The following is a 23,099-nucleotide window of genomic DNA, read 5'->3' as shown; positions in this document are numbered from 1 at the left end:
TTCGGTGTGTTTCCCCAAATTCTGCTCACCAAAAACTACATCTAACAAGAGCTCCGCAACACGGAATACACGCCTTTGCAAGCTTTTCCTATGAAATTCCGTAGTGGTCATGACCCTTTGGTCCTAATTTCGTTCTTAATAACAAAGCTACATGTGTATTATTAAATCAGTCAAATAAGAATTATGGCCTGTAGAGTGTCTACAAACTCAGTGTTACATGGCCATGATTTGAACATTTTGAATTTACCTTCGTGAAGAAAACATAAGTTCTGTCTTTTTCTGGGCAAGTGATTATTAGAAAATTGTTGACAATATACCACAATATTTTCACTATTTCTTACATATTCCCCCTTCGAAAGGTGTGTGAATCAACATTTGACCCATATTGAATTCCCTTCACCCAATCATATTCTATGACATGTTTTGTTGAAATTGGTCTAGAAATTCCGGAGAGAAAATCACGAATGTGTAAATTTTACGGACAGACAATCGGACTGACGGACAACATGTGATCAGGAAAATGTGCTTCAGCTTATAGTTCAGGTGAGCTAAAGTGCAGTTATTGTTGAAAATATATGTTTAATTGTATATCAATTATGGTACAAAATACATTTTCCACCGACTAGTACATAATTCGTTCCATTTTAATACCGCAAATACAAGCACGGATAATTCATTCATACTTTTATTTTATAATGTCCTGGAAGTGTGCATTTAACGTATGTAAAATTGAGAGGAAAAACCTACAACACTATCATTGTGTATGTAAGTATTCGGTTTTTCTGCGTGCGTGTTTATTATTAAACAGGAGGAAACATGATCGGGAAAGAAGAATTTATAAATGCTGGGAATATGTTTATCTAACTCAGAATGCTATTTCAGAAGTTAAAGTTAATATGACCACGTTGGACTAATTTAAATACATATATCAAATACCTGATGTCCATTAGAAAACGATCCGTGAAGTACTGTCTTATAAACTGTTATCGGGATATTATTGGAGCATAGGCCTGTCACTGGTGTGCATTGTTCGTAGCATTCATTGTCTCTGATTATATTTCCAATGCATGTTAGGCAAACAGCATGTGAGCAGACGAGCTTTGTGACAAAAGCCTGAAAAGGTACAAGAAATTAATGGTCATAAACGATCACACAAGTTTCATACGACAAAAGTAGCGGATTCCGCACACGGTGAATACATCTTTCAAACTCATTCAACAATTGAGTCTGAAATGTTAGAGCTAAAGCAGGTAAATAGACATGAAAGAATCCAGAATTAAAGGTGAAGATAACGAAATTTCATGTAATATTACATGTATATATTTATTCATACAAAATATTATCACACTGCACAGAATCCTAATCGATGAAATGTATCAGAGTTTCTTGCAAATAATTCTAAGTCAAGTATCTATGAAAAGGTGAAGATAACGAACAGTGTTCAATCTCATAACTCCTATAAGCAATACAAAATGGAGAGTTAGGCAAACACGGGGCTCTGAATATACGAGTGGTTGGATCAGGTACCTAGGAGGAGTAAGTATCATCCACAGTGGTTAAGACCGTTTTGGACCCGAAATCTGTGATACCATCAATATAGAAAGGGGTCTAACTCTGACCCAGATAAAAAAAAAATACCCACTCGCATCAAATGCCTAAATATCAGAAACTAGGTGCGATATGTGTCTCCTGGAATAGAATAACGTTTTAACTACATGCATGTCAAATTGTAAGCCACAGGTTCTTAAAATAACAGAGATATACGTCATCATTCTCTCGATTTCACGTATTTATTTACTAGGACATTTACCGGTACAGGTCATCGGGTGATTTCTCGCCTATGACAGGATCGAAAATTTAGACTAGTGTGGAATATTTTGGACTTATCAATTAAAATTTCACATCAAAGATTGTCACTCCTAACATTGAAAAACGACGAGTACTACGTGCCTTGTAAATGAGGATATCGATCTGGTGTTCAGAAAGAAGTAAGCACATGGGGGGTCAAAGTAGGATATTAATGTCTTTGGTGGAATATAATATTTTGAAAATGTGTGATTAGAGTGGTTCAAATAAATTGTAGTCGGTCAAAATGCAGTTTTGACACCCGACTCCCAAACAGAAAAAACCTTGTTTTCTGTGTTGCACGTAGATCTGCCGCGACACGGAACCTCTTTTTTAATGTGGTATCCGAACGACTTGTGATTTCACTTCTAAATGTCGAATATTTTGCGAAGGAGCAATCAATTACTATTTTGTTCTACATCTTAGTGTTGACGCGGTCATGGCACAATCGTGGCTTGAACTCAGGAACTCCCGGTTACAAAGTGAACTACCACGGCCTGTTCAAATGAAAGGTTTTGCAACCAAGCCACGCCTCGGTTGACAATGGTTTTCTCGGGGTGAAAATTTCAATGTTACCCTCAACTACATGCAATATTTGTTTTATCATACTGAATGTTATGTAAACAGGAAAGCAGAAAAACTTACGTCTGTTGATATTTGATCAATCACGGTTATGCGACATTTCGTATATCGATGCGGGTATTCCCGTTTATTACAAACGCTCAAATGACGTCGTCTAACAATCTACGGCGAACCGTACGCGCATAAATTTGACGCACGTGGTATTTTTTTATAATATCACCCGTTGTCAAGTACTGTTACCCGTTGCTAGATATTATCACCCTGGGGCGCGTGCTTTCTGTTCTCAGAGGGTAACAATATGTTTTTTCAAATGCTTCTCGACCAATCAGATTCGAGTATTTTACATGAAAGTATAATAAATACAAATATCACGACAGTCACAACTTATACAGCTCAGAAGATCTTGCGTAGGTTACTTTTCTTACAAATAGGTCAAAATCCATTCAGGGTTAAGGTTACAAAGTCAAAACCTCTACTACCAAAAGAATGTTTTTGCAACAGGGAATACATATGTGAAATATGAGTTAAGGAATGAATATATTATATGATATACAAAAAAGACGGAAAACTGCATCATTGCGCGCGGAGTTTTCCCTCTCTTTTTTCGTGGAATCCCTCCATCCACCGAAAAGATAATATATTCATTCCTTATCATTTAAATATGTAAAACATTGAGTTTGAATAATAAAACATGCTTTTAAGTTCAATTAAAGATTTACTCTTGAACTACATTATATGACGCTTCGAAATTGGCGTAGCAATTTATGAAAACATCAACTGAAAATAGGAAATGGCGGCTTCCACGAATTGTTTACCTTTGACTCACAAACGGGTTCCCTGTGAACTGAAAGGTGCAACTTAATATGGCAAAATCCAGCGTAATGCGTAAAAGATCTGCCTTTAAAAAAAATCTAATGGACATTGTTAGTTATCAGATGATGTTGCAAAACTGAATGCTCAGCTGATTAAGAAACTGAAGGGACATTCGCAAATCGACAATGCTTGGTACTTTAATGGTAGTGTCTACGGTGAGAAAGATGGCATCAGAATGAAGTTTGATCTACTGGACAATATAGACGAGAAAATCAGAAAGAGGAAGAAATGACCGTGACTATACCTATTCCAGGAAACCAAATTCTCTATCATGAACATATTTTGGTTTAACTATTTTTTGTCATTATGAACTTCCGGTTATGGGCGTTGACTGGCATGCAATGAAATGAGGCCCAGGACATTGCTAAGGCTTCACTTGGCATTTTTTGAACTGTTTTTTTTTTTTTGTATATTTATATATCTTCTCAGCTTTTCTTTCCTTTCTTTTCTGTCTTTCCTTTTTCTATTTCAATGGACAGGAGACATGGTTCTGGTGGGTATCGTATATTTAGCATTTACATTACTTCAAAACTCAAATGGTTAAGTTACTTTCAGTAAATTGTCAAGGTCTGGGAAATGTTGCAAAACGTAAAGATGTTTTTAATTATTTACGATCTTTGAATTTCAATATTTATTGCTTACTGGCCACACATTTTTCAAACGAAATTGAAAATGATATCAGAAATCTATGGGGATTGCAATGCTTCTTCAGTTCGTATGCTTCAAACTCGAGGGGTGTTGCTGTCCTTATGAATAATAATTTTGATTTCAAGGTTCTAACCGAAAAAGGAGATGTAGGTGGAAACTACTTGCTACTTAAAATGTTAATAGAGGATCACGAAGTATTGCTATGCGACATATATGGTCCAAACAATGACACCCCACAGTTTTTTTTAAACTGCACAGACACATATTGATGATATGAACTGTAACAATATAATATGGTGCGAAGAGAAACAAAATATTAGAAATGATAGAGTCGCATGGTTATGTAGACCCCTTTAGAGAGATACATGAAAATCTTCGTAGATATTCATGGCGGAAAAGATCCCCACTTAAACAAAGTAGACTAGATTTTTTTTACTATCTGGATCTTTACTGTCAAGATTAAATACTTGCAATATGGAATTTAGTTACAGATCAGACCACTCTGCAATATCTTTGTCATTAACTTTCAATCAATTCAAAAAAGGAAGGGGGCTTCGGAAATTCAACAACTCCCTACTTTATGATGATGTTTATTTAGAAAGCATTAGAAATAAAATTGCACAGGTTTAAAAAACAATATGCAGTCCCAGTATACAACATGGATAATTTACACAGACTTCCAGATGAAAACATTTTCTTCACTATCAATGATCAGTTATTCCTTGAAACCTTGCTATTTGAAATAAGAGGTAAGAGTATTTCTTATTCTTCTTATATCAAAAAGAAAACCCACAAAGAAGAGCAGGAGTTAATGAAAGAAATAAAAAGTATTGAGGAAAATATTTCTGAAGGCAATATAAATGAGTTATATAATAAAAAACAAGAGCTTGAAAAAAAAATCGAAAGCATAAATTACAAGGGAATTATATCAGAAGTAGAGCTAAATGAGTAGAGGAAGGGGAAAAACCATCAAGCTATTTTTGTCAACTCGAATCAAGAAATTTTACAAGTAAGATAATTCCGAAGTTGGAAATGGATAATGGTGATATGATCCGCGATCAGTCAAAATTCTGATTGAAACAAAATCTTTTGATGAAAATTTATATAAAAACAATCTAGATAATGCAGATTTAGATAAAAAATATTGAGCTAGCATATGACAATATTCCTAGACTTTCAGAAGGGGAGTCTAAAAGCTTGGAGGGGGGAATTATTCTACCTGAGGCATCAAAGACACTCTTTAATATGAAATCAAATAAATCACCATGATCTGATGGTTTTTCTACAGTTTTTTCAAAGTTTTTTGGAAATATATCGGTGTATATGTTGTTAGATCTGTTAATTATGGATATAGAAATAATATGTTGTCCATCACACAAAGGCATGGGGTAATCACACTGTTACCAAAGGGAGATAAACCAAAACATTATCTAAAAAACTGACGACCAATTCATTGCTAAACAGTCTATAAAATTGCATCGGAAAATATTGCAGCTAGATTTAAAAATATTTAGACAAAATAATAGACCCAGATCAAACAGGATTCATATCCAACAGGTATATAGGCGAAAATACAAGATTGATATATGATATAATACATTATACTGAAGAAGAAGAAGATATCCCTGGTCTTTTATTACTTATTGATTTTGAAAAAGCCTTTGATACTTTATCATGGAATTTTAAAAAAAACTTGTAAACTTCTTCAACTTTGGTCCTTCCATTAGAACATGGGTTAAATTCTTCTACACAAATGATATAACATCAACAATTAACCAAGGTGGCAACCTATCTGAAGTCTTTGATATTCAAAGAGGTTGTAGACAAGGGGATCCTTTATCTCCGTTTATATTTGTGATATGTGCAGAGATTTTGGCAATAAAAATAAGAACAAACAAAAAAATTAAAGGCATAACGGTTGGTAATGTGAAGAAAAAAATTTCACAACTTGCTGATGACCCATCAATTATTCTTGATGGTAGTGAAGAAAGTCTTCCAGAAACTCTTAAAACTTTACATGCTTTCTCAGAAATGTCTGGACTACATGTATGTATGAATTACACAAAAACTGAAACAGTATGGATTGGCTCAAAAAGATACAGTAACGATGTTCTTTTTACCAACGGTAAATTTAATTGGAGTATTACTAAATTCACTTGACCAGGAATACATTTTAATGTCGACTTGCAAAATATACCTATATTAAATTATGATCCAAAATTAGTAAAAATCAAATCTATGCTAAATCAATGGGGGGAAGATATATTTAACTCCCATTGGGAAGATAACAGTTATTAAAACATTAGTGTTACCATTGTAGAATCATATCCTGATGTCCATCCCTAACCCATCTATTGCCTATTGTAAAGAATTAGAAAAGTTATTTTTCTCCTTTGTGTGGGGTTGTTCAACCCACAGGGTAAAGAAGGATGTAGTTGTCAAGAAATATGTGGATGGTGGTCTAAAAATGAAAAATCTAAAATCATTTATAGCTTCAATGAAATTGTTTTGGGTAAGACATATTATCTCTACAAATACGGGGTTGAGTAATTTCATATCAAATTTTAACCTAAATAAATTCACATCCTGTGAGATTGAATACACTGATCTACTTTTAATGTCATTAAAAAATAGATTTTGGATGGATGTATTCAAGGCCTGGATCGAATTACAGAACACTTGTACTTAGTATAATGTTACTGCAGATTCACCTTTGTTTTACAACCCTATGATCCATATTAGCAAGAAAATGTATTTTAATAAACATTTATTCGACAATAATATCAGACATATTAATGATGTTGTTGAGGAAGACGGTACTTTTTTTAGCTATGAAACTTGTAGTGCTACTTATCAGAATGTAAAAATTAACTTCTTGGAATATGTAAATATTATTCATGCTATAAAAATTTGGATTAAATTTGGATTAAGCAGTCAGGTACAGACACTAACTTTAAAAGATTACCAAATCCTTTTATTAGAAAAAACATATACAATGTACTGAAGTGTAGAAAGTCAAAGGTTTTTTTTATGAATTTTTAAACAAAAACTCTTCAGTGACTGCAGGTACAATACGATGGAGTCAGCTTTTGGATATTGATAACAGAGAATGGAAAATTTTCAATATACTATCTTTTAAAATAACTAAAAACTGCAAACTCCAACGGTTTCAATATAGAATAAATAACAGAATTTTAGCAACAAATTCGTTTTTATTCAAAATTAAAAAAGTAAATTGTAAAATGTGTATGTTTTGTCACAGAGAGGAAGAGACAATAGAACACATACTGAGTTTCAACTTTACATAGAAGATAAAACAAACTTTTACCAAAAAATATTTTATTTTAGGTTCTCCTGGTAAAAAACTTTGTATGCAAAATACTCTTATCCTTTGGTTGAAATACTATATTTATACAGCAAGATGTACTGAGAAATCATGGAACATTCGTTTTGCAATATCCTACTTAAAACTCTTTTATGAAACACAAAAATTCATATTTTACAAAAATGGTGATAGCGAAAAATTTGATACCCAGTGGAACAGTTGGAACATGATCTTTCCTTAACTCTCTCTCTCTCTCTCTCTCTCTCTCTCTCTCTCTCTCTCTCTCTCTCTCTCTCTGTGTGTGTGTCTCTCTCACATATAAAAAAACTTGTCTGTATTCCTACATGATCCTTGGTATGCATATATTGAACATGTATTATGATATATACAGATTGTTTACAAAAAAAAAATTAAAAAAAGAAAGAAAGGTGCAACTTTGAAAGCATGAGTTAGAGATGAATCCTGTGCATAGAAAATTGCTGGAACTTTGTTGAGTGGAACTGGCATTCACCTCAATGTTCGATGTCGGTACGAACGGTAAGCGTGGGACATGTGCATGATGTGTCATGCGATCAGAGACCAGGCAAGGGGGTTCTTTTGAGGGTTTCTACGGTTTCCAGTGGGACGAATGAGTGTTGCAGAGGATCTTGCAAGTTTTGCTAGTGAAGTACTAATGTATGACTTTTGATGGTCACTGCAATCCCTGTTATAACTGCGTACGGACGCCTCTTTCCGGTGCCCACTCATGAACATAATATGTAGGAGTTCAAAACCATCGTCGTTAAGGGTTTGAATTACAGTCGTTCTGAGGCAGTGTGCGGTGTAATTTTGAGAGCATCCAGAATTTCTAGATATTTCAGACATGAATTTTGAAAACTGGTACGCTTTGACAGGTTTACTGTGAACCACACTTTCTCTGATTGTGGAGACGCCATTGCAGCTTTGGAACAGTGATTGAATAATGATGTGGCATTCGGGTCAGTGACATGAAAAAGTTGTCGTAGGGTGCGAATTGGAGAATTGTCATCCCCTGTTGAGTACATTCGCTTATCTCGTGGAGCATCAGATGTGTAGAGACCACCCTGCCAATTCTTTTGCTTGGTTTCATGGGAAATCACCACATAATCTCTGTCAATCTCATCATATAAAAACTCAAATGAGTTTGTCATCAGCTGTTGATGAAACTCAAGCCCCCGTGACACATAATGGACCGAAAGGTCATACCATACTATCTCTAACAATGTCAAAATCTTGACCAATATCATTCAGATGTCTGTTGAGAGCTGATCTTATCGATTTTAGTGTGTGTTTGTGATACGTTTGTCTCTTGAGGTTGTTCGCCCTTCTTGTGGTGTACTTTAGGTTGGACATAGAAGTGTCTCAACAGGCCACAGAGTTCCTCTTTTTCTACTTTATGCAGGTTATTGTCAGTATTAAACTTTTCCATGCTCCAATCTGGAAATTAATTTTGAATTCTTTAGTCTGGGATGTTCTCTCAGTTGTTTTATATGTTTAACTATTCTTTAAGTATTCGTTAGCGAGACAGACAGAGGCTTTTTTATTTCATTTATTTTAACGAGTGCATACATTGTACAGTGTTTGTTATTAGTGCTGCTATTCAATTATTCATCTTTTTTATGTTTTTATATATATGAGTAAATTTGTTTGTATCACGTTACCTTGGAAAATCTTGACACACCACTTTGTTTTGATTTTCGTACCCTTGGATTGACAACCACTCTCGATTCCCTTTAATTCCTCCTCAGAGATTGTTTTGAATCTTGGATTGTAAACTATGACGGGGGTTATGTTCAGTTTCTAGTGCCTTGGTCAATTCTCTAAGCGCCTCATCATTGGATGTAGAAGCATTTATTATTTCACAAATATGCTGACAATTTTTATCCTTATCATCAAAGTTATTAAACAGAAAAACAAGAGTTTCTTCATCAAAATCAGATTTCATAACTTCACATTCAGGTCTGTCTTGAAAAATCTCATCGAAAGTACCAATATCGAAATTTCCTCCCTTGGAATCCTTTTTCAGAAATTGCATAAGCAGACGTGTACGCGCGTGGGTTATGTTTTTCCTTCAAATAGTTATATTTATTTTATTTTGTATAATCAATTGTTTATTTATCATTTATTTTTAATATGTTAATTTTTTTTTAATAAAAGGTGAAGATAACGAAAAGTGATCAAACTGCTACAAGCAATACAAAATAAATAATTGGGCAAACGCGGACCCCTGGACACACCAGAGGTGGGATCAGGTGCCTAGGAGGAGTAAGCATCCCCTGTTGACCGGTCACACCCACCGTGAGCTCTATATCCTAATAAGGTAAACGGAGTTATCCGCAATCAAAATCAGTGTGCCAAGAACGGTTTAACAATCGGTATGATACACGTCAGACAGCATTTCACCCAATGATAGGTTGTATTGACGAACTAGATCGTTATAACGACCATAGAATTTGCGAAATACTGACTTCAATCGACACTATTGAAACCCCTGTACCATCAACTTGTTTGTCAGTAGCTTACCTCGATTTAAAAACTTAATATACACAGAACAAGCTAAATAAATTTATTTGGATCGATAGAGTTGTTAAGTTGTTCTTTTCAGGATTTCCAATCTATAAATAGATCAATAAATAGACCATTCAGAAGAATCCCCAATATTCCAATAGAAAGTAGATTCGACCATTTATTCAGTTGAGAATTCAACCAATGAAAAGGCGTGTAAACATGTAAAATTAAATGATAGCCAGATCACTTATAATTCCAAACTTAGAAACAAGGTTGAAGTTTTGGACAAAGTTTTCAAATTTGAGTCAGCCTCCAAGGTTAAGGTCAAAGATCAATCATGTTACGAAATAAAAGGTCCTGCCATAAAAAATATCTATACAACATTGCTACGCGTAGCCATACATGCATGTCCCCCGCCGCTGCAAAAACAGTTTGGAGAATTAATTGATTGATTGATTGATGTTTCCCTCCATACTCAAAATTTTTTTAAGTTATATGGTGGCGCCCACTTTTTTATTGGTGGAAGAGAGAACCCAAATACAAGGTACCTGGGAAGAGACCACCAACCTCCCGCAAGTAAACTGGGATTCGAACCCGCGTCGACCAGAGGTGAAAGGCCGTGTGCTTTTGAGAGCGATGTTACTGGAGAATTAAAATTGCAGTGGAGTACTACATATTTGATCAACTACATATTGTGACTAACAATCTCGCAAAATTTGAACAAAACCCGTAGAGCGGTCTCTGGGGAGTTGCGTCCACAAAATATGCCTATGGTGTGGTATGTACAACTTCAACAAAGTGCCTTAATTCCTGTACAATTTGTTGAATCAAATGAATGCGCAATGTGATCAACTACACATGTTGACAAACAATCCTACACAATTTGAACAAAATCCACAGAGCAGTTTCGGAGGAGTTGCGTCCACAAATTGAAGTGGGACGGACGCACTGACACCAGTATACGAAATATGGGACAATATCACTCACCATTAAAAAGTAATGGGCAAAGTTAAAGTTTTGGACAAGACGATAATCATTATGATAAGTTTTGCCCACCTGACATCAAACTCCTATTCCTGGGATAATGAAATTTGCAATATTGGTTTCTTTGTTTATTTGTTTTTACGTCCTGCAGAGAATTTTTTCACTCATATTGAAACCTAACCAGTTGTAGGTGAATTACCCATGCTTATCGTTCAGATCCGCAGCAGTAAGGGTTCTTTAATGTGTCAACACCTGCTGCGACACGAGACCTATGGTTTTAAGGTCATATCCATAAGACACGTGATTCTCACTTCTAAATGCCGAGTGTTTGGCGAAGGAGCAATTACTACCTATGTTTACGTCTTTGGTTTGACACAGCCATGGCACAAACGGGGCTCGAACTCACGACCTCGAGGTTACGAAGCGAATACTCTACCACTGAGCTACTGCGATCGGTACAATATTGGTAAATAACTTATAGCTTCCCGCTCCTTTTAAATATATATTTAGTTTCAATGACAAGTCGATTATGACGAACAGTGACCAATTTCATAATGCCTATAAAGAATACAAGAAATAATAGTGGAGCAAACACCGACTCCTGGAGGTACCAAAGATGTCATCTGGTGCCTAGGAGGAGTAAGTTTCCCCTTTCGACCAGTTACACCCGCCGTGAGCCCTATATCTTTATCAGGTAAACAAGGCAACTCCTTTTTTGTAATATCTTGTACACACTGACTCTATTTGTTTTTTGCATGATGTGATTGAGGTATTTTGATTTATAATTTCATAAAAAAAGTTTTGATTTGTTGCATTTCAACATTGTATATATATTTGACATAATCAATGGATTTGTAAGGTTTTTGATAGTTTTGTCACATCCACAATTTTTAGCCCAAGTATCAACAGCATGAATAATGCTATTATATTCTTTAACTAGAAAACTGACACGGTCAGCAAGGGCCCCGCTGAGGGTTATTAGAGGGAAGTGGCATATGTATTTGATATAGCAATGTTTGGGGCTGCATGGTATATACGTTAGAATTAATAATATTCAAAGACATATTGGAATTCAAATATTTGAAAAAGGAATCATGAAGCATATTTATGAGAGACTAATGCTAATGTAAAATATTTCTGTACAAAATTCGAAAACTGTGCAATGAAAACTGTTTGAGTTATTGTCACAAAGAAAGTGTTCATTATAACAAAGATGATGACATACAGACAGACAGACAAATTGACATGACCCCAAAATCGATAGGTGTTTCCTCTTGTAAAGTATTTATGTACAAAATTTGAAAACTGTACAATGAAAACTGAGTTATTGTGTCACAAAGAAAGTGTTCATAATAACAAAGATCATGCCATACAAACAGACAGACATAGTGAATTGACCCCCAAATCCATAGGCTTCTTCCTCTTATTGTAAATTCTTTCTGTACAAAATATGAAAATTGTACGATTAAAACTGTTTGAGTGATCGTGTCACAAAGAAAGTGTTGACGGACAGACAGACGGACAGACATATGGACAATGTGATTAATATAGGGCTTCCCGCATTTCATGCGGGGCCCTAAAAATAGTCTTTGTATTTTGGATAAGTATTGCAAAACGATTCAAAACCAAGAAATGAACCATTTTCATTGATTATATCATCAAGTTGTCTGATGCCGATTCAAACAATTGTTTATTATAAAATGGTTTTCCACCAATATGAATATTTGGGTCATAAAAAAGAGGTGCATCAACAGCAACATCAGACTTTTTACTAAGGTTATGCAATCTAAGCCATGATTTAAATACATCTATCCAAAAATTATTTTTCAATGTTTTTAAGAATGTTGTAATGTATTCAATTCCACAGTTTATTGATTTGCTGAAGTCCATGTTTGGATTAAAATGTTCCATCCCTCTATTTGAAAACATGAGATATCTTATCCAAAATAATTTCATAGATGCTATGAATGTCATTAGGTTTACCATTTTTAAACCTCCATCTTCATATTTTTTTTAACAATGACCTCCTGTTTGACCCTATGTGTTTTATTATTCCATATAAACAAGAAAAATATATTTTCTAACTCCTTAAGGTAGAGTTCAAAAGGATTTGGGATTGACATTAAAATATGGTTTAGTAATGGCAAAACCAATGTCTTAATAACTGTAATTTTTCCTATGGGAGTTACAAACCTTTTCTTCCATTGTTTGATTATATATTTAATCTGCACTAATTTTGGTTCCTAGTTCAATTGCGGTATCTTATCTAATTGTATATCAAAATGTATTCCTAACAAAGTAAATCTGGTAGTATCCCACCTAAGCCTGTAATATGGCAGCAAAGTTTCATTACTATATTTTCGGAACCTAACCATATTACCTGAGGTGTTTTTTTCATACTTGATATGTAGTCCAAATATTTCTGAAAAATAATCTAACGTTTTAAAAGTTTCTGCAAGAGATTCTTCACTGCCATCAAGGAAAGTGAGGTATCACCAGCCAATTGTGAGATCTTTTTTCTACATTATTTACAGTAATGCCTTTGATATTCTTATTAATTCTACTTTAAATTGCTAATATTTCTGCAAATATCAAATATATATATATATATATATATATATATATATATATATATATGTACGTGAAATGTTAGGACGCCTTTATGACGTCAAACCATTTCAAAACTATTTTAAAATGTAACGCCTGAGGATTATAAAATGAAAGCGCTTGCGTTAAATTTTTAACTTTGTGTACTGTTTATTCTATTTCTTTTAATATATATATATATATATATATATATATATATATATATATATATTCAATAAATTATTTTTTCTTGGTATCGGGGTAGAATAAAGTAAAAAAAAATAAAATCCAATGCTCAAACTTTTATCTATAGCGCTTTCGCCCTACGGGCTCGTCAGTAGATTTTTAAACAATGTAAACAAGTTCCATTATGACGCCATCCTCGTGACGTTATGTGGGCAACGTTAAACATAATGCAGTCATGATTGTGACGTCAGAACATTATACAATGTTAATGTTAGGCACTTTTAAAAAAAATACAGACATATATTAAACAGTTCCGTCTATAAGTTTTAAGCGCCTCTAAATTCCTGTACATCAAAGGAGACATTCTATGTAAAATATACATGTTAAATAACATGAAGTAAAAATATTAACAGTTTAGTTTCGGCTTAAACAGTTTTATGAAATAGTTTTCCTTGGCTTTGCGTAATTGTTCATTTTCCTCTTTTACTTTGTAAAATGGGAAAATATAAAAACTGCCTTCCCCGCACGAATCAAAGTGGCCGCTACACGGTGTGTTTCTTATTGTAGGATCTCTGATCTGTTGTTTATGTACACGAACACGGTCAGCCAATTTGGTTCCTGTTTGTCCTATATAGTTTTCTCCACATGTAGGGCATGTCATACAATAAAGTAGATTTTTAGATTTACACGTCATAGTTGAATTTACTTTGAAGTTCATTCCGTTTTTGAAAGTTATGGAGTGGCCGGTTTGTATAGACGAACAGTGATCAATCTCATAACTCCTATAAGCAATACAAAATAGATAGTTGGGCAAACACGGACCCCTGGACACACCAGAGGTGGGATCAGGTGCCTAGGAGGAGTAAGCATCCCCTGTTGACCGGCCACACCCGCCGTGAGCTCTATATCCTGATCAGGTAAACGGAAACGCAGTCAATATGACAACAATACGCAAACGTGTGGCCCTTATACGATAAAAATTTTCCTCCTGTTTCCACCGACGCCTTGGCATCATCATCACTACGTTCCTGACACTCCGCTCAAAATTATAGTCCAATGTCAAGGCCAGTAGTGTCGATTTTTAATCCTTCCAAACGTTACACAAAGTGTAGAAGAATTTATTTCGACTTATTCTGGAATAAATAAACCCTACGTGACCACCCTATCTGGTACTTTAGAAAACCGAATCACACGCGTATAGTAACTTGCGTTTTTCTGCAGAATTCTGGAAAGCCTGTGACAGTGTCATTATTCGTAGGGGAAAGTAGTCCCGGAGAATTGACACTGCACGGAGTTTGTACAAGCTCCGGTCAGCTCAGTATATTCCGTTACGCTACAACTCCAATATCATCGCTGCCACAGGCTTTCAGATATGAAGCGTTGACGGTATGACGTCACAGTTGCAAAAGCGCGGTAAATTATAAAGCTGATGTTTAGAAGAAAAAAATTATGACATTCACAGCAAAACGTTTACGCGATCATTCTGCACGTAGTGGCTCCGTAATATCGATATCAGTTTCCTAGATATATCGATGACGTTTTGTCTGTTAACAATGATATCTTTCATTCATATGTCGATTTGATATATCCCAGTGAGCTCGAAGTAAAGGACACCACAGAGTCGTCCACTTCTGCTTCATACTTAGATATTTTATTGAAAGTAGACATTAACGGCAAACTGACAACTCAACTGTATGACAAACGGGATGATTTCAGCTTCTCCATCGTCAACCTTCCACATTTATGTAGCAATATTCCATTAGCACCTGCATATGGTGTTTATATATCTCAACTGATTCGATATGCAAGATATTGTTCTGGGTATAGTCAGTTTTTAAATCGAGGTAAGCTACTGACAAACAAGTTGATGGTACAGGGATTTCAACAGTCTCGATTGAAGTCAGCATTTCGCAAATTCTATGGTCGTTATAACGATCTAGTTCGTCAATACAACCTCGCATTGGGTCAAATGCTGTATGACGTGTTTCATACCGATTGTTAAGCCGTTCTTGGCACACTGATTTGACTGCGGATAACTCCGTTTACCTGATCAGGATATGGGACTCACGGCGGGTGTGACCAGTCAACAGGGGATGCTTACTCCTCCTAGGCACCTGATCCCACCTCTGGTGTGTCCAGGGGTCCGTGTTTGCCCAACTATCTATTTTGTATTGCTTGTAGGAGTTATGAGATTGATCACTGTTCGTTATCTTCACCTTGCATCTAATAGATTTTCAAGTCTTAGATTATCATTTTCTTTCAAATTTCTTCAAATAAATATTCATAGACCGTTATTAATAACGTACTATATAAATCAATGAAAGAGAAAGTAAGTAAAGTAAGTAAAATTGTAGAGTCAAATTATTTGATTCAGATAAATGCAATTTCGCTAGAATAAGATAAGAAAACGTCCATTCGTATTCATTTTAAAAGAATTTGATGCAGGCCTATTCCTTGTCGCTGTACACGATGCCCGGTGGATTTTTAAAATCATAGTTTACGTTTTCATCTATTGACGTCAGGGATCCATATATATATGTGAGCGGAGCGTCATCGACGTAGTATATGTGAGGCGCCGTTGATAAACTTACATTTAGAAATTTGTGCACAACAATATAAAGAAATTTACGTATATATCCACTGCACATTTATGAAAATGGGCATATAGGAGGAGGGGGGGATTCACTCAACATCATTAAACGAACAAAAATTGCAGTCACCATTACCTATATTCTAAAACAAATCAGCGTTTCTTCGCAGGTTGCATTTGAGACATATAATATAAGTACAACTTTATACATGTAGCTTTGCTTCTAAAAAAAAGGGGGGGGGGGGGTCGACAAGCAAAAAATGAAGAAGAGAGAGAAAAAAACCACACACACACTGTTACTCTTGTTGGCATGAAGCAACTTAGTTTATTGATTTTATGATATTTTTAAATTATATTGTCCATTGTATTATTTCACATGGAATGCATATTTGTCATAAAAAGTGGAAAAGATGGATACCCCCCTCACAAGTTCTATTTGCCGGAAGTATAATTCTTTGTAGTATACGCCATGCTCTGATGATGTTTGTAATTATATGACTCTGGTCCCCATATAATTATTTATTTTCTTACAGAATTGAACAAATTTAATGATTTATAGCTTTCCAGAAAACATTTTCTTTAACATACAAAATCTTTCTGAAATTAAGACCAGTTAGGAAAGCGAGTTAACTTCAAGCAACAATTCATTTCTTATTTCACAAAGACTGTTCCTAATTAGACGGTAAAAATTCTTGCCGAAATACATTGAATCTTTCAGCACCACACTTTTTCAGTCTACTTGTACTTAAATGACTTCATTACTTTTGTACATGTGACAATTTCACTTCAATGCTTATATAAGAAAAAAAAGTATCTTATGAGTCATATAAATTTGATATGGAATTATTTTTAAGTCTGAGAGTATATTTATCAATTTCTCTGCATGTTAACTTTGGGTCCTGTCATAATATAAATCCCCACATTTATTTATCATTGAAATTATTTCATTACTACATTAGTCATAGACTTTATATCTCTTAATTGATACTGGATTGTTCATTTCATTACAAAAATGTCAGGTATTAAACTGATATCTATATCAGACAGGTGTTTTAATTAAGTTACACTGCATATGAATTTGTTTTCTTTGGATTTTCTTTCTTGAGCCACTAATTATCTGTATTGGTGTGTAAACACAAGGTGTGAATCTAGTAAGGTGTACAAAGTTATATATGCAAGGTGAAGATAACAAACAGTGATCAATCTCATAACTCCTACAAGCAATACAAAATAGATAGTTGGGCAAACACGGACCCCTGGACACACCAGAGGCGGGATCAGGTGCCTAGGAGGAGTAAGCATCCCCTGTTGACCGGTCACACCCGCCGTGAGCCCCATATCCTGATCAGGTAAACGGAGTTATCCGCAGTCAAAATCAGTGTGCCAAGAACGGCTTAACAATCGGTATGAAACACGTCAGACAGCATTTGACCCAATGCGAGGTTGTATTGACGAACTAGATCGTTATATGTATGATTTAATCTAGACCATATCATGGTCATTGATAAACTCATATAACTTTTTAAAATCCTGTACCAGATCTATATGTTCACCATGTTCAACAGCATGACACTGGGAATAAGGATGACACAATTTATATTTATTTGAAAAATAATTTTTGAAAGTGCATCTCCACAATGTTAATTTGGGGGAGGGGGTGGGAGAGGAGGCATTTCTCATAAAAACTTTGTTTGCATAGATCAACTGATTTATTGATATACATTTGAATTACCTATAACCAAAGTAATGCGATATAGATCTAGTGATTGATATTGGCGATTCTTCAAGCACTTTGATTTTAGAAACAATTTCAAGATTGTTTTAAAAAACGAAATTAGGCTTTTAAAAATATATTCGATAGTCAATCTTTAATCTGTGCCTGTAGTATTTCACTGAAGATGTATGAACACTTAAACTTTATCAACATGTATCATTCTCTATGGCACTACCGTACGGACAGCTGACGGACTTTTCAAAGATACGAGATCTCTGAGAAAAGTCGAGTCACTAACCTGGTTGTTTGAATGTTCTCGCCTTTTCTGAACAAGTTATCCATTTGTAAAGAAGTTCCTGGTGTATCTGTCTTTCCTGGCTGGATTCCCTCTCAAATATGACAACAATACGCAGAAGTGTGGCCCTGATACGATAAAATCTTCCTCCTGTTTCCACAGACGCCTCGGCATCATCATCACTATGTCGATGACGTTCCGCTCAAAATTATAGTCCAATGTCAAGGCCAGTAGTGTCAATTTTTAATCAGTCTAAACGTTACACAGAGTGTAGAAGAATTTATTTCTACTAATTCTGTAATAAATAAACCCTACGTGACCATCCTATCTGGTATTTTAGAAAACCGAATCACACGCGTATAGTAACTTGCGTTTTTCTGCAGAAGTTTGGAAAGCCTGTGGCAGTGTCATTTTTCGTAGGGGAAAGTAGTCCCGGAGAATTTGACGCTGTACGGAGTTTGAGTTTGTATATTCATATAGATATAAAGATAAATCGTTTTCGATTCCGGAATACATCACACGCTTGAGCATCAACTATGACAGACGATGTAAACAAAGACTTGTCAGATATAACAAGACACAGGGTAAAGTGAGAATATGTTTAGAAATATACAAGTAAAAATATAATACAAATTAAAAAAAACCTGTATATCTTTATCATCTTTTGAATAATAGTCATAATTCAAGTTTCCATGTGGCCCCCTCCCCTGTTAATTTTCAGTCTTACAAAACGTAAATCTATTTCTCAAACCACTAGGCCTATTGAAAGCATAATATATGATGTTACACATTTCATAACATGTATACAGTGTTAGTGCATATAAATCTAAAATATTGGATATATAATGTCTAAGCGGAGCCGTTAGGCCGACGAAACACAGGTTACGTAAACGCGTCATTTTGACCAAAAATATTCATTAATTCTTAGCACTTGCTGTTGATATCTTTTTCTCAATTAGTTGATTTCATTTTTATAATATGTTATGTTGACGGTGCTACCGTTTGAGCGAGCGCAGCTACATGTATTTTGTAATGTTCATGCTTTAATCGGGTTCGATTTAAACAATATCTATTAGCAAAATACTCAGTACATGAATGAAATTAGGCAGCTGAAACAGCCCATTTTAGTTTCCCCCCAGGGTTTTAAATATTAAATCATTAAAACATAATGAATGCGATTGAAATATTTTTATACTATATACATTTTTTTCTGCTGCCTTCACTGTGACTTGCATAACCTTTGACGCGACTTGCTTAGAACTGTATGCTCTCGACTGCATGTCTCTATTTTACTTTCAATCCCCATGTAGCAATGGTATGTTTCAGATGACAAAATTAGAACAATAATTATGATATTGTACATAATCCTAGTTGTAACACCATGATGAAATATTTCAGCATTCGCATATTATTGAATAAATTGTAACATATTTGAGCCCCTCTTCACTGTTGCAGTAAGGGTACATTAAAATTTATTCACAAAACTAGAATTAATTAATGATTTCCAGTCGTTAATAGCAAGTAACATGGTTGGTTGTGGGGGGAGGGGGGGGAGGGGGGGGGGGCATCGTGGTTTGCATTACCGGACGTGCCAAGGAAATATATTTAAGGTTGACCGATCCTCATGTGATGTCATAGGTTTTTGCAAAAATCTTGATAATTTAAACTTAGCGCATAATAGAAATATATCTTTCCAAGGAATTTTATTCACTGAATATAATAAAAAATTTGGTAAACTATTGATACTGTAAAAGTTTATATTTTCCATAAATAATCAATTATTTATGACTAAAAAAATGTTGTCAAGGGCAATAACTCCTATGTTGGAATTTCCTCTACTGGATGTCTGTTATACATTGGTTTCCGTAATATCCATAGTTAATCTATACATATTTATGAATTAGCAGGGTTTTTTTTAAACTGTTGATATCTAAATTTTGTCATTTCAACAAGTTCTTATCTATTTTCATTATTCTGTTTAACAAAAATGTGTGATTTTCTGATGTTGATGTATACTTCTGTTTTTGTATGTTTGACATCTTTAAAAAGGTGGCAACATATACATTTTTTTTTTTTTTTTTTTTTTGGTTATTGATTAAATTAAACTATACTGAGTGGAAATTAAAACAGTTTTTCTACTTTTAACCATTAATATTGATAAGTCACATGAGGATGGAGCTACCTTAAGAAGTTATTTCTAGACACTAAAAAAAACCAAAGATTTTAAAAGAAATGTTTTCGATCCGGCCGAATTCCGTTTATTTATTTATTTATTTTTTTTCATTTTCTTTTTCCATTTTTCAAATAGCTTAAGGTGGGTCCTTAGTCCTGAATTTTTGGGGTTTAGGTAGCATTTTTTTGTTTGGAATCAATAGATTAACATTCAGAGTAATGAAAAAAGGCAAATTAGTTAAGGATTTCCATATTAATTTTCATTACAGTCACTACTGAAGTCATGTACCCCTATGTAGATTTTTATGAAATTCATTGGAAACAGTTATCTGTTGTTATTTTAAAATGAAAAAATAAAAAATAATTTAAATTGCATTTATTTATCAGGAAACATGTCAATAACTAAAACACATGTCATTTTCAATATGTTCATCAAGTTTTAGTATAATAAGTGCAAAATTATTGAATTAGCCTTATTCTCCAAAATGTTAAAAAACAAACTAATATGGACACAACTTCCTTATAGCATGGTTTACATATCATTTTTTCTGTTTCTATTAGTAGATGTACATCTGTTGTAGTTATTTATGAAAAAAAATCCATACCTTTCCTTAATAATTTCAAATCTATAGCTTCCAGAGTATGTATACCCCCCATAAAAAACCTAAGTCTGGCACCATACAGCTGAGCTATTCAAAACCACTGATGGATTAAAATTTTATGTAATTACATGAAAAGACACAGATAATAATTCCTTATCACCTTGGTAAAATGTTTGTGAAAAATATAGGAAATCTATTGCATAATGGACTTGATAAATATTTTAATGAAAACAGAGTTATTGTCCTTGGATTCAATATTTTGAAACACATTATTGACTATTCAAATATAACTAAGACTTTTGAAATATTTTATGGCTAACAAGATTTTTTACAATAACTATTGAAAAAGACTCCAACAAAATTTATGTTCCAGTCATCAAATCATTGACTTTGGAAAATCTTATGACGTCACAGGAGTGTGGAACTACGTTAAATTCACATAATTCAACAAGTTCGTCTTTTTTTCTTCTTGTTAGAATAATCAATTCCTTTTGAGACTATAGTATTTTAATCAGATCAGTAGTTTGCAGTCGATTAAACACAATTTGTAGTCGATGCCATATTACGTATGCCTAATGTTTACGTATACATGTTTTCTCCCGGTAGCATGACATTTACAAATGGAAATAACAAGTATTTAGATCCGCCACTGTCAGTCTTATTATGACGTACGCCAAACGTAGACATGACGTCACACATCATAAGTTTTGTTGAAAATCGCTTGGTTTGAAAGGAGAGAAAAAATCAGGTAATACGACGTCACAATGTACAGTATACATCGACTGCGTTATATTTCCTGCGTTTTTAACATACATTTACAGAGCATGAATATACAAGTAATTTCAAACAGAAAGTAATAAATACATCTCCAAAGCAACAGTACGATCATTCTATGTGGAATAAATTCAATAATAGATATCAAAGCATTTTTATAGTTTTAATACGAGTTAAAACATATGATGCATATTGATCTATATTATCACCTGCAACATTTACATAAGAAGAGGGGGGGGGGGTAACTATTGTGCTCATAGCGCCATATTAAACCTGAAAATCAATATTAATACTAACAATAAAAAGAATTAATTGGTCATTTATTTCTCAGGGGGGTGAAAATATGCCTGCTGTGGTAAATAATTGCCTTAAAAATAGCAAACCTGCTCATAAGCAGGCGTGTTTCTACTTCATATGAAAGTAAATGGAAATCTTAATGCAAAATATATATCAAATAAAGCTTTAACTTCAATTTGATATAAAATTTGTATCACATACTCTTTTTGTATAAATTTTAAACACCATCTGAAACACCTGTCCCATTTATTACGGAAAGTCTACAAGTGGGGTTACTATGACAACCGTAACATCACAATTCCCGTGAAAACTATATATGATACTTTCATAATGAGTTACAAATACTGTCAACTACAAAATATGTAAAAATTAAAAAAAAATATCATAGATTCATTAATTTTCAATGACCCATGCAATGACCTTAAAATGTTAACGTTTGACGTACACACGACGTATTAAAATAAACCGCAGTAGGTTACCTGAGTGACTCGGATGACCTTAAATTGCTCATGAATTACTTTACGTACAGTATAATTCATTTTAATGGAATTGTGTGTCTTTATTGTGATTTGAAATTTTACTTACATCACATTTATGGCAAGTATCACATTTCTCCCCAATGTCAGAGGGTCTTAGGAATACATCAACCTTAAAAATAAACAGTTATGTATACATTCTGTTATATCTAAGCATTTACATTTGAAATTCAATGGACACTTTTATTTACACATACGGTGTACAAGAAAATATAAAGCAATGGGGACCAACTTACATGTTCCTTATTTCAATCATATTTTGATTGTTTCTTTTTATTTTGTATGTCCCTTTCTTATCCAAGAAAGGGTTCTTATCGACTGGCTAATACGATGTCTAGATGCAAACCCCCACCCCCTGCCTGAGAATATGTTCCAGTCTTACCTGACGAGAAGTTTTTAAAATCATTTTATCTGTTGTCATACACGTATGTAAAATGTATAGGTTTATTTAACATCTATCTTTGAGAAGAGGCCTGGAATATACAAATTGCACGGCAGGTACGTGTTTTAACGGAACTCAGATTGAATAAACAAAAATAGCGAAACAGAAGCGACTTTTTCGAT

The 23,099-nt window shown here is 34.1% G+C and overlaps 1 protein-coding gene across 3 annotated transcripts in view; it reads right to left on the bottom strand.

Annotated features, from left to right (window-relative positions):
• The window catches only part of LOC125674716 (uncharacterized), a 133,208-nt gene that overhangs the window by 76,033 nt on the left and 34,076 nt on the right, over positions 1 to 23,099 (bottom strand). For all 3 annotated transcript variants that reach the window (XM_056159904.1, XM_056159905.1, XM_056159903.1), the window contains exons 11-12: positions 22,585 to 22,647; positions 937 to 1,113 (exon numbers count right to left, since the gene is read on the bottom strand). In XM_056159904.1, coding sequence (XP_056015879.1) covers positions 937 to 1,113; positions 22,585 to 22,647 — 240 coding nt within the window. The remainder of the gene's footprint in view (positions 1 to 936; positions 1,114 to 22,584; positions 22,648 to 23,099) is intronic.

Source organism: Ostrea edulis, chromosome 3, assembly GCF_947568905.1.
Source record: "Ostrea edulis chromosome 3, xbOstEdul1.1, whole genome shotgun sequence".
Lineage (NCBI taxonomy): Eukaryota > Metazoa > Mollusca > Bivalvia > Ostreida > Ostreidae > Ostrea > Ostrea edulis.
Note: the sequence above shows the minus strand (reverse complement) of the source record. Positions and strands in the feature narration are given on the sequence as shown.